We start from the raw sequence: 12,966 nt of genomic DNA, 5'->3' as shown, positions 1-12,966 counted from the left end.
GGCTGGTTATGAATAATGTATTTGGTGGATAATGTCAATCAAGCACGAGATCCGAACAGCTTCCATCCAATCCAGCTAAATCTGATTTATGGACAATCAATAATAAAACAGTTTAGAAGATAAGGTTTAACATGTTTACACAACATAACATCCATAATCCAGCTCTTACAAAGCAGCACAAAGTAAATATATCTGATAATTGATTACACATCATTTATATAATAGATATTTATTTTAACTTCTAAGCACAAACTATTGATTTTTGTCTGATTGACGCACAAACTTGACACAATTCAGATTCATGCTGGATAACATTTGAACCGAGGATGGAAATAGTTGAAGACGACATTCCATTCCGTGTTCTAGTTAGAAGGAGAGTTTTTTCATCGCCTTCTCAGATAGATCCTCATTCAGACTTTGATGAACCGACCACATATCCTAAAAACAAATTGCCATAAATTTTAAATAAAAATGAATAATAAGTTTTATTGTATTTCTGAGTTATATATTTAAGGAATTTAGTCTTAACTTTGCCACAACCTTCTGTTCTAATACCTAAATCTTAGAAACCCAATGTAGCAGAATTTAAATATTCAAAACTATGAACTCTTTTTGAAATATCAAAGAGTACACCAACAGGTTGTAAAGATAAATGGATTATAAAATTTGAGTTTATGGCAAAGACTCAATTCCTTTGGACGACATGACCTTCAGCTTTCAAGCGTCAAAGTCTGTTTTATGATAATTGATCAGGTAGAAATCAAATAAATCAATAAGTTTAGAAATAAGAAGGAGCAGCTAAAGTCTTCTCATTTGTTTCGTCTCGAGACCATAATCTTACCTCCGTCGTTATCCTATACTAACTTCCTCACCTTGAAATATTTCACCTCCTTAACTAATGTCCTTATCTAAAAAAGTGTGACCGTCCTGTTCATATTAAAATATTTGACCATCCTGTCCTTCTTAAATTGGAAAACTTGACCGTCCAAATCAAAACGAACGTCCTTACTTTGATATATTTGACCGTCCTGGCCTTAAAAAAAACTTTCTTAATTTTGAAAACTTTACCGTCCTAGTTCTGAACGAAAACGTTCTTACCTTGATGTATTTGACCGTCCTGGCCTTAAACAAACGTTCTAAGATTGGAAAACTTGACCGTCCAATAGTCCTAAACTAACGTTCTTACCTTGACATATTTGACCGTCCTGGCCTTAAAACAACGTTCTAAATTTGGAAAACTTGACCATCCTAGTCCTAACGAACGTCCTTACCTTGATGTATTTGACCTTCCTGAACTGAAACAAACGTTTTTGAATTGTAAAACTTGACCGTCCTAGTCCGAAACGAACGTTCTTATCCTTGATATATTTGACCGTCCTGACCTTAAACCGACGTTCTAAAATTGGAAAACTTTACCGTTCTAGTCCTGAACGAAAACGTCCTTACCTTGATGTATTTGACCGTCCTGGCCTTAAACAAACATTCTAAGATTGGAAAACTAGACTGTTCTAGTCCTAAACTAACGTCCTTACCTTGAAATATTTGACCGTCCTGACCCTAAGCTCTAGGGTTGCGTCCTCGTCGCAGACCATGAGTGTGTTTCCATGCTGCTGAAAGGCTGATACAGTCCACATGTGGCTCACTCCCTCCTCAATGGCCTAGTTAATATACAGGGTTGAGACTTAATCGACCTGAAAATCTTTAGTTATGACAATCTAAGTGTTGAATTTGGTTATTTGCCTTTAGAATAGTTCTTAAACTGACTAATTTGACAAAACTTGAGAGAACTATGTAAATGTGAAGGATCTATTAAATCCCGTATACAGGTCTTCTCTGAAGTATCATCCTTTGTGGTTAACCTTGTATGTAAATTCTTATAAAGTTATAAAAAAGATAAAAATTTTGAGTTTATCAGTTCATTCCTGCTATTATAATATGTGCTTAAAAAATGTGTTCTTCAATAGGCTTTAGTTTTGAACAGAGGAGCTAAGAGCCCTAAACCCAAGGGGGAGGGGGGTGCCCTTTGATCACTAACCTTATAAAGAGCATATGATTTATTTGCCCCTGTGATTAGAACAAGAACTTCTTGAGCTTCCATTACAGTGCCAACCCCAACAGTTAGAGCCTAAACATTCAATATTTATTATCTTTTTTGATTTTTTAATCCCTATATCTTTGCAACCTGTTGACGTAGACCTTTGAAATTTCGAACTATGGATCATTTCAGATCAAATGGTGTAAGTTTGAAATATCAAAGGTTGCAAAAGATAAAGGGGGTTAGAAAATTTGAGTTTGTGGCAAAAACTCATTTCCTTTGGAGAAGTAAAATTACAAAAATAATAATTTCGGTAAATACAAAATATCTTACAAGTGGTTTTGTAAAAATCAAAAGTTTGACGTAATTTCAACAAAATGAGTAAAAAAGTGGTTGAGCATTTGGGTAAAAGAGTCATGAATAAATGAGTAAATAAGTAAATGATTAAATGAGTAAATGAGTAAATGAGTAAATGAGTAAATGAGTAAATGAGTAAATGAGTAAAGGAGTAAATGAGTAAAGGAGTAAATGAGTAAATGAGTAAAGGAGTAAATGAGTAAATAAGTAAATAAGTAAATGAGTAAATGAGTAAATGAGTAAATGTGTAAATGCGTAGATAAATGAGTAAATTAGTAAATAAATGAGTAAATTACTAAATGATTAAGTAAATGAGTAAATGGGTAAATAAATGAGTAAACTACCTGTTTAGGAACAGCGTTGATATCTCCGCCAAAGAACCTGGCGTTTGCAAGTATTGTATCCTGAGCTAGAGTTTTCACCCTAGTCCTGGAGACAAGGGAGGAACCAGGCTCATTGAAGGCAATATGACCGTCAGGACCTATTCCACCTAAATATTGGAAATATTGGAAAAATTAGGAATAATCTGAAAAATATTAAAAACTTTATTTTTGAAATGAACCCTTATTGTAACTAAATACTAAGCTGAATTAATGCGCACATACCGTATTCCAATTTCATGACCCCTTCCTTCAATTTACCTCCATGCAAAGATGGCAATGTACGATTCACAACGGTACCCTTTAAAGCTTTGCCTGATCGAGTATCAATTAGATATCAATGTTCATAATTTTCAAAACTGATTATTTTCAATTGTGGTGGCTCTATTTAAAAAGAAATTAGACCCCAATTTGGAAAGCTCTTATAGCACTATTAGAAGAAACCTCTGTTTGTTTGTAATTGTATGTTGGATCATAACTCGGGATCCCTTTTACCGATTTGTAATAAGTAATTTGACTTTAACAAGGAAAAATTAGTTTCCAGGTAAAGCTGAGTTTCCAAGCTAGATTATACATAATTAGCTTGGGAACCCAGATTTTCCTGGAGTTTTCCCCCTAACGTCGTCTTTAATTTCCCGGAGTTTATTGAATACTATTTATTACCTACAAACAGCTCAATTCCTCCCGCTTCCTTTATCTTCGCTTCATAATCCTCACATTCCTTCTTCAGGTTCGGAGCATTCCCGTTCAGTATATTCACGTTGTCAGGGGATATATCAATATGCTTGAAGAAGTTATCAAACATGTACCTAATCAAACATGTACCTAATCAAACATGTACCTAATCAAACATGTACCTAATCAAACATGTACATAATCAAACATCAAATAAAACAGAAACCTTTAACTTGGATGCTCATAGAATCGTAGAAGTAGTTTTAAGTGACACTCTAGTCATAAACCTTTGTCTGATATCTTCGTTCATATTTTTAAATAGCTTATTTTCAAGTGTGGATTTATGCAACTAAGGTTGATAGAAGGAAAACAATCAACTCGTATTAAGATAGATTTACCAACGAGGTTATAGTATATAGAGTGATGATGTACGCTAATCCTTTACTAATTGTACAGGCCAGTACTTCACTTCCAAAAGGTCAATCTGTATATTACAGTCAAAGAGAATAGAAAATATATTAGAGGGGAATTTACTAGAAAAAAGTGTAAAACGGCCATTTTGTTGTACTGTTTCCATACTGCAGGTGTACTTCACATATTTATGCTATATAACCTTTTGGGCCCTGGAATATCATTTTATAGAAAATCTAAATTTAATGTTAAAAGAAAACCAAATTATGAAATAGGCTGGTTTCATAATTGACCAATGATCATTTCACATAGACTCTATGCCTTTCACTTTACAAACGATGATTTTCCGTTATCTTTAAATCAAATGATGTTTTTATTCACCTAATTCATTATAAAGTTTATTTTACAGCTTTAAAAAATTCGAAATTGAAAGGAATAGTCTAGGGAACATACTGTATTAATGTACTCTACTCCATATAATTTGTGAACATTTACATGATTTGTACACTTTAAACTCCCATTCAGGCTGAAAGGGACTGAAAAAATTCATACCGAGAGATTCCCTAAGTTCCCCTCTAATTTTATTCTCTATGTTTACAGTACTCGGGGGTGATTTCTGAAAATATTTAAATGGAGAATTTGTTTTCCATGTAACTAATAAAATCCACTACTCCTTTATCGTGTGCAGGATTCCATTTTCATAGGAAGATGTACATTTTCAGTCTTTTACAGAGCAATATTTCATCGTTAATAAACTGTTCTGAGAAAACTGAGTAAAATTCAAGATACAAAACCTCCCCATACGCTTGTACTCCGAAAGCGTACTGCATATTTGATGTTTGTACTGTATGAACAGGCCATAATCTCTTAACATCCTTTATCAGTAAACTATCCCAAGTGTACACTCAGGCCAATACACACGGAGAGGTAGCTAAGATCCAGCCCCCTGAGATTTACTGATTAAATTTAAAATTTGGGTTATTCAATTGTTGATTTAGCGATCAATATCGAAATCAATTCTAATTCAGCCTATGACAGTGACAGGATACAGGAAATATGATACAGAAGATACAGGCTAAAGAATAGAAGACATGGAATACAGAGTATATATCCAAGAAGCTGGATTCTAAAACCAAATATCTACATAGAAGTCAAAACTTTTATGTTGTGAATCTTAGGATCAAGGACGTGGTCTTCATATTATTCAGATTAATTTAATTAATTGTTAACTCGTGATGGTCATACCCTGCAGCGATAACTTTAATTAAGGGATCAGGCATTTATCCTCAAATCTAAAATTGCCCACATTGAATATCAAGATTAAGTGTTTAAGATTAACAATATTGCGCACAAAAGTTTCGATCTCTTCTCTGTTTTGTTAGAGCTAAATCCGACCTATGGTAGCTTTCAGGATGATCCTCTGGTATTCCTACATACTCATCCATATTGAAGGTTTTCACGTACTTGAAGGAAACCTGGATATCATGGAAACAGTAAATAAACGCTAAAACAGCCTAACCAATCTGACCCAAAACAAACGGAGTTTTGCCACAAACGGATTTTTAATCTCCATATATCTTTGCAACCTGATTCAAACAATGAATTCTGTCATATTAAATAGTCTAAGTTTAAAATATCGAAGGTTTACACCTCTAGGTTGAAAAAATCTAGGGATTGCAAATTCAAACTTGTGGTAAAAACTCAGTTTTCTTGTCTGTAGAACATAACATTATGTAGGTATTGTTGGTTTAGGGCCGTGTGACGTGTGACAATGCATACTATATGTTTCTTGAAATTTGGAAATATAATTGATTCAGTTATATTTAACGCCTAAGAGGAGGTAATACTTAAAATATCTGGTTTTTTAGAATCTTTGAAAGGAAGGCGACATTCGATACGTTATATTGTTAATAACTTTTTTCCGCTTAAAAGCTTATTTTTATTTGTGGTTTCTTTACAAAAGTAAGTTCCGGATTTCTAGCTATAAAATATAAAATATAAAATATAAAATATCAGATGAAACTTTAGCAATTTAACACTTTTCATAATGGAAAAATAAAATATAAATATCAAGAGTTGAAAATAAAAACTTTGAAAAAAAAATTTCAGTTCGATTTATTACATGAATTTGGTCAATTTAATCTTTTATATTGAGTTCACAACATTGGAATGAATATAATTGATTTGAATTAATTAAAGTAAGGCAATAAAGTAAATCAATTTGGATTCGATACACGATACGTTCACTAAAAAGCATAAAAAAACATGAATTTGAAATTAAAATCGAGTATCTAAGTTTGAAATATCAAATGTGTTTAGCATAAGGTTGCAAAGTTATATGAATTAGAAAATTTGAGCTTGTGGCAAAGACTCAATTCCTTTACAGTCTAAAGTTTTTGAAATTGAAATTAAGAATGAAAATAAAAAACTTTTCTTTTTGATTATATATTTACCTTTCCAGCTTTATGTGCTCTTGCCAGGTTAGAATACATTGGAAGAGGAGTTCCTCCGGTAGGTAACCCGAGCACAAAATATCTTGTAGGACCCGGAGCAAACTCCTAGATTATATATATATATTTTATATATATATTAGGACCAGGAGCAAACTACTGGATTATATATATATTAGGACCAGGAGCAAACTCCTAGAATATATATATATTAGGACCAGGAGCAAACTATTAAATTATATATATATATAGTAGGACCAGGGTTAAACTATTAGATTATATATAGTAGGACCAGGGTTAAACTATTAGATTATATATAGATAGTAGGACCAGGGTTAAACTATTAGATTATTATACTAGAACCAGGGTTAAAGAAAGTTAAGAGAATCCTTCAGTGCCTCAGAATTAATAAGGATGACTATAACAAATATGGTATTTAGAAATTGTAAACATGCAAATATAGAAATCCGGGAATCACCGATCTAAGCCTTTATTGTTGCCTGCCTGCTGCCTAGCCTAGGCCACAGAACAAACAACGAAAACTCATGGAAAATAGTAAATTTTGAAAAATAAAATAATTACATTGATTCTTTTGATGATATACTTAGCGGCCCACTCTGCTACATCATCCTTCGTATCACGGATAATCAACTTCATTCTTATTCTATAAATAAAGATTGAAAAAACATCATTATTATTTTAAAATTTTAATCTGTTAATTAAAAATAACAGTTTTATAAACATACATCATTGTAAAAACAAATTTGCCGTATTCCTCTATTTATGAGATTTCAAAAATTGTATTCTCTGTTTTTTTTATCCTCTAAATTGACGGAGATATCAAATTTTAGTTTTAGAATATTTTTAGGATTTTTGATTATCTTCTAGATATACGACATTTTAAGCGACTTTATCCCGTAATATTCGGACAATTTTACCCCTCAATATTTCGACGATTTTACCCCTCAATATTTGGGCGATTTTACCCCTCAATATTTGGGCGATTTTACCCCTCAATATTTGGGCGATTTTATCCCTCAATATTTGGGCGATTTTATCTCTCAATATTTGGACAATTGTATTTCTCTAAACATTAGGACGGTTTAATCACTCAATATTTGGACAATTGTATTTCTCAATATTTGGACAATTGTATTTCTCTAAACATTAGGACGGTTTAATCACTCAATATTTGGACAATTGTATTTCTCAATATTTGGACGGTTTTATCCTTTAATAGATGTTAGCCCTGAATATTCGGACTAGTTAATCACTTAATATCTGGACAGTTTTATACCTAAATATTTAGAGGATTTCATGGCTATATATTGGGACGATAATATTTGGAAAATTTTATTCCTGAATATTTTGACAATTTCTTCCATTGACCATTTATAAATATTTGCACAATTTTTAATGATTTTTTTATGACAGAATATCATTTTGTCAAATTCCAGAAAATGCGACGCTTGACAGTTTAACAGTTAGGGCCGCAACATAAATTGCCACGTAAGCACCCAGGACTAGGGACGAATCAAATTATTTAAGTCCGAAATATCGAGAGCAATTTCCGGAAGTTTTAGCAACTGAGCCAGACATAAGATATTATCAATCCTATTTTATTGACTTCAAAACTGGAACACTTCAACACTTCAACACTGGAAAACTTCAAAACTTCAAAATTTCAAAACTCCTTAACTCCTTATAACTCCATGAATAAATACAAAAACAAATCTGATTTTTTATCATATCAGTCAAAAATGTCTGCTATTACAAATATCAAAGGATACAATTAAAAATATACATTTGAATCTTTCATATCGCTCTTGAATGTCCTTGATTTGTTGTTGTTGGGTGTCTTGGTATGAATATTTACAGAAGATGGCAAAAAAATGCCAAATCAATTTTGATGAGAAAAAAATTTGGTCGCATTAATCTATGTTTTGTTAAAACCCGAATACAGGATTAATGTATGAATATTCAAAAATATGTTTGCACTGAATAATCTGGTTATAGGGCTTGGACCGGATTTGACAAAATGATACTCTATCTTTTTGATAGAGTTAATGAACATTCTTGATCATAGTTACATAAACTTTTTTAAATGTTCGTAAAATGTTTAAAATCCACGAAAAAATTGTAAATCCGCAAATATTTTTTAATTAATCAATATAGTTAGTCAATCAATAATAATCTTTTTAAAGGAATTGAGTTTTTGCCACAAACTCTGATGTTCTAATCCTAATATCTTTGCCATCCAATGTCGTAGACCTTCTATATTTCAAACTATAAATTCTGTCAGATCAAATAATCTAAGTTTGAAATGTCTAAGGTTTTCGTCATCAGGTTGAACAATTATATAGGGATTAGAAAATTCGAGTTTGTTGCAAAGACTCAACTCCTTTGTGTAAATTAAATCACCATTGACCAGTCGTATAGTCGGATCTGGTAAAACTCCACTGTCTACTGAAATACCAAGTATAACCCTGGTGAAGCCTCTAAAAAGAAAGTTGAATTTAAGATCAAATCTGGTTTTCGGGGTTAAACTCGTTAAAATCCTCACAACCAGCAAATTTTCAGTGGTTACAAAAAAATCTTTATTCTTTAAATTGCAACTTTTTTTAGAATTTCTAAACGAAATTGTTTTTACATTCAAAACGTAATAAAAAAGAAGGTAAAGAAGCAGAGTGTCTCAAAATAAAAGTTGATTTGTAAATTATATAAACTATAAACTTCAGGACTACAGCACGTACAAACCGATATTAACCATTATATATTTTTTCATAAATGATTAAATTCTATACTGATGTGATGTCCTTTAGGCTTTATCAAATGTTTGTTATTATCTAAATGCGGAAGAAATTAAGAAGTTAATCCAATGCGTATTGCGTAATATATTCAAGGAAAATATAAATCTAAGATTTGGTTCCGCACTGTAAATGAACCCCGACTAGACTAGCCAGAAATACCTCTTGTACCAAAAATTTGGTTGCAAATAGGTTTTAGACAATAGAAGACGAAATTTCTTTTCTGTCAGAGTGGTTTCTCTCTGGAGCAACTTACCAAATGATGTTAAGGAATCTAGAACTGTGGGTATTTTTAAAACAAAATTAGAGAATTAGCTGTTTAAATAATATTTTCTATGCTTATCGAGTTTCTGTGTTTTAAAGCATAACTGGAGAAAAAAAAACAGCAAAGACGACCTCAAGGTTTCCAGAGGACACCAAAGACGTTTGCATCATGGAACTACAGGTCTCCTGCAAACCACTACACAGACGTAAGATCTTGTTGGTTCTATGAAGAGTTAAAGTCTTATTTCCTATTGAAAGAGAAATTAATATGCGCCCCCAATTTTTTCGTAAAGATAATTGTTCTTTAAAATTATAGCTTTGATGTAAGTCGTCTACATTTAATATGTTTAAGCTTTGAAAATAAAAACTTTAATCAACAAATACGCGTCTTGCACCCNACAATCTATATATAAATTAAGTATCATCAAATATTCATCATTAATTCCTTTGTTAATTTCTAAATCAACCAATTTTAACTCCGTCTTATATGCAAATATTTCAAACTTTCGTTTTTAAATAAATGTTAGAAATATCCATTTGGATCTCTTTATTTTACTATAGTGACTTTTAAAGTCAACAACTGTATTATACACTCATTGTAAATTGTTATCATTTTTTAGATATCTTACATTTTCTAAAAGAGAAGGTTTGACCTCAAAAAGATATTTCTATCCTTGTGAGCTAGATTTGCTGGGACTGAATGGCATACTCACTTGCCTTTGGTGTTGCTGGGATTAAGAAGTGTTTTCTGAGAAGATTCTTCAGTTACCGCCTCTGAAGCTTTGTTTGGTGCTCATCTGCTACTTCCTGGTGAAATCTTAGATAGTCCTGAGCTCCCTGCAGAAGAATATCTCCGACTAATTCAGAAGTTTCTCAGGAACAATCTTCTCATCATCATAAATCCTATGCTTTAAATTTTTTTTGCGGTTCGCGCATACATTTATAATTAATTTATATCTTGTCGTTCATCTAAAAATGGTTGGAAGTATATTTTTTTTAAACCAAGCCATGAATATTATGAGAGCCAACCTTTCAAAAAATAACAAATGATGTTTTTTTAACTTCAAATCATGAAAACAGCACTTTCTTTTAGAAAATGTTTTCGCCCCCCCCCCCTCACAAAAGTTTTAAAATCTAAATATTTATTCTGTGATTAAGGATTACAAAAAGTTTTACAATTATCGCAAAGAAATTTTAACACACATTAGCAGGGGCGGATCCAGCTTTTTAAAAGGGGGGGGGGGTCAAAGTCTTAATAATATTGCGTATTTTAAAAGTAAAGTTTGCAAAGTTGTAAATAGATATAAGTTGTAAATAGATATAAGATCTAATCTTCCAGTAGCCGAATTTAAAGAATTTGCGCGGCGGTTTAAATTTAAGCCGCGGTTTAAATATGGTTGGTTCCACTTAAAATTGTATCAAATGTTTCAAAATTTAAGCCGGCGCTTAATTTAAACTGGGTTTGGTGGATTTAAACCGCGGCTCAAATTCTTTAAATTCCATCTCAGAATAAAGAAAGCCTGTCAACTTTGATATGTATTTTTAGAATTATTTTTTATTAAAAAATTTAGATTTATAAATGAACCTTGAACCTATTGAATATAATTATTTCAATTTTACGGGGATTTTTGTCTATAAAAGCTTTTAACACTTTTGTGGATGAATGTTCATTAGGGCCAGATCAATAAATCTTTCAATGTTCATGCTGGCTTTTTGTTAAAGCAAAAGTAAACTTTTAGGTTAGTCTCCAGAAAAGGGGAGTCAAAAGATACTCTTGACCCCCCCCTTTTTCAAAAGGGGAGTCGTCGACCCCTTGACCCCCCCTGGATCCGCACCTGCACATTAGTTTTTTTTTAAATTTACTATTTGTAAAACAGTCAGTCTATTCTTAGTATGCCAGTGCACTGTAAGTATGGAGAGAGGCTTACTTGTAACTTATAAACTGTAGTCAACGATAGCAGTGGGATGGATAACAAGCCTTCTCATCTTTATTGTGCAGGAAGATTCAGCTGTTAAAAAATGTCAACCCAGAGAATGTTTTGAACGCATGTGTAAACGCGTGGAAGACCAAGCCACCCTTCCAGAATAGATTTCTTGTTTCATTTTATATCAGATGTGTTGACTTATAACTGAATATACGGTTGGTTTTTTATTGTTTAAGTATAACACACATTTTTCTTGCCCCCCCCCTAAAAATGTTTAGGAGGGGGGCCAAAAAAATTTGTGTTATTTTTCCCCCTAACCAAATGTCTAGTGGCGCGCCTGCCTTGGACCAGGAATTCTATTTTCTAAGTTTGAATTCAAGCTAATAGGCATGAGACACTGCTTGACATGAGGCAGTAGGATTGAAAAGAATTGGTCTGGGAGATTTCAGTGTTGCAAACCGACCGAATCTTAGGCCCAAAACGAGAAAACAGCCCAAATGAAATTGCTTTGGGCCTACTGAAATTGTGGGCCGAATTTTGGGCCGAATGAAAATTGTTGATCTTAATTGGTAAAGAAAACAGCCAGGCATTGTTTAGATAAAGTAAGAATGAAATGACTTCATGAGTTTTAGAATTTTTCACAAACCTCATACATCAAGGCTGATATAGTAAACTCAAGTTTAAAACATGGAGATGTCTGAACCTATTCCCTTGGATAAAAACTGGAACAAATCATGGATTCTTTACAAATGAATATTATAATTTATTACTTTCAGGGGGCTCTATTTCAATTGAGAACATTTTCTCTTGGTTTTATAAATAAAACTATACAAAAAAAGTTGCAGATTTTGTATAAAAAATTTCGTGCATTTTCAAAATTTTAATGGAAATTGAATGTGGTCGGAGGCTAATTTTCTTTTCAGATATTTATGCTGGAATATATTTGAATCAAAAGTCACAATAAAGGAATTGAGTCTTTGGAACAACATCAAATATTTAAACCATAATATCTTTAGAACTCGATGTTGTAAACCTTTGTTATTTCAAACTCAGATTATTTGATCTAACAGAATTCATAGTTTGAAATATCTAAGGTCTGCAACATTTGGTTCCAAAGATATAGTGATTATAGAAAATCAGAGTTTGTGGCAAAGACTAAATTCTTTAGCTATTTTGGTAAAATATTTATAATTAGAACCAAAAATTTGCTTTCAGGCCAAAAAAAAATGTTCGCCCCAATTTCTGTTGTTGTTGGGGGACTTCACCCTTAATTCTAATGGGCCTAAAGATTGGATTTGGGCCTATTAATTGTATCCTCTCTCCGGCCTAGACCCCTCTTTTGGAGTTGGTAATACTGGTAGATTTTCTCATACCATCTAACTATATGTTAACAGTACATGCGTTCACATCCTGGTATTGATTTATCTGTGCTAGTAAAACAGGCATAATTATAGTTTCTGATTTTATTCTGTTGTTTAAACGGAGCTGGGAACTTTAGAATGGTGGATATCGGGATTAATGCTTGATCCACTCTTTTTCTTAATCTCCAGATTAAATGTTGCTTGTTCTCCTCATGAATTTAATCTCCAGATTAATTAACAGATCGGGATTAAGGATATCACATTCTAAAGATTTCAGCTCATATTTAATTCCATTAGTTCT

General features: G+C 32.4%; 1 protein-coding gene across 2 annotated transcripts; it reads right to left on the bottom strand.

Annotated features, from left to right (window-relative positions):
- Positions 1–213: 213 nt before the first annotated feature.
- On the bottom strand, positions 214–8,786 carry LOC111713650 (glucosamine-6-phosphate isomerase). 2 transcript variants are annotated; one of them, XM_023488573.1, is made up of 9 exons: positions 8,730–8,786; positions 6,891–6,972; positions 6,312–6,416; positions 5,254–5,333; positions 3,436–3,581; positions 2,737–2,882; positions 2,036–2,125; positions 1,533–1,658; positions 214–438 (listed from the first exon to the last, which is right to left on the bottom strand). In XM_023488573.1, exons 2-9 carry the CDS (start codon positions 6,963–6,965, stop codon positions 367–369), a joined length of 840 nt encoding a protein of 279 aa, XP_023344341.1. In that variant the 5' UTR covers positions 6,966–6,972; positions 8,730–8,786; the 3' UTR covers positions 214–366. The 2 variants fall into 2 exon arrangements, with proteins under 2 accessions (XP_023344341.1, XP_023344340.1); XM_023488572.1 differs by lacking the exon at positions 8,730–8,786 and adding an exon at positions 7,055–7,074.
- Positions 8,787–12,966: the final 4,180 nt, after the last annotated feature.

Source organism: Eurytemora carolleeae, unplaced genomic scaffold, assembly GCF_000591075.1.
Source record: "Eurytemora carolleeae unplaced genomic scaffold, Eaff_2.0 scaffold1403, whole genome shotgun sequence".
Lineage (NCBI taxonomy): Eukaryota > Metazoa > Arthropoda > Copepoda > Calanoida > Temoridae > Eurytemora > Eurytemora carolleeae.
This window is presented reverse-complemented; position numbering and strand designations above follow the sequence as displayed.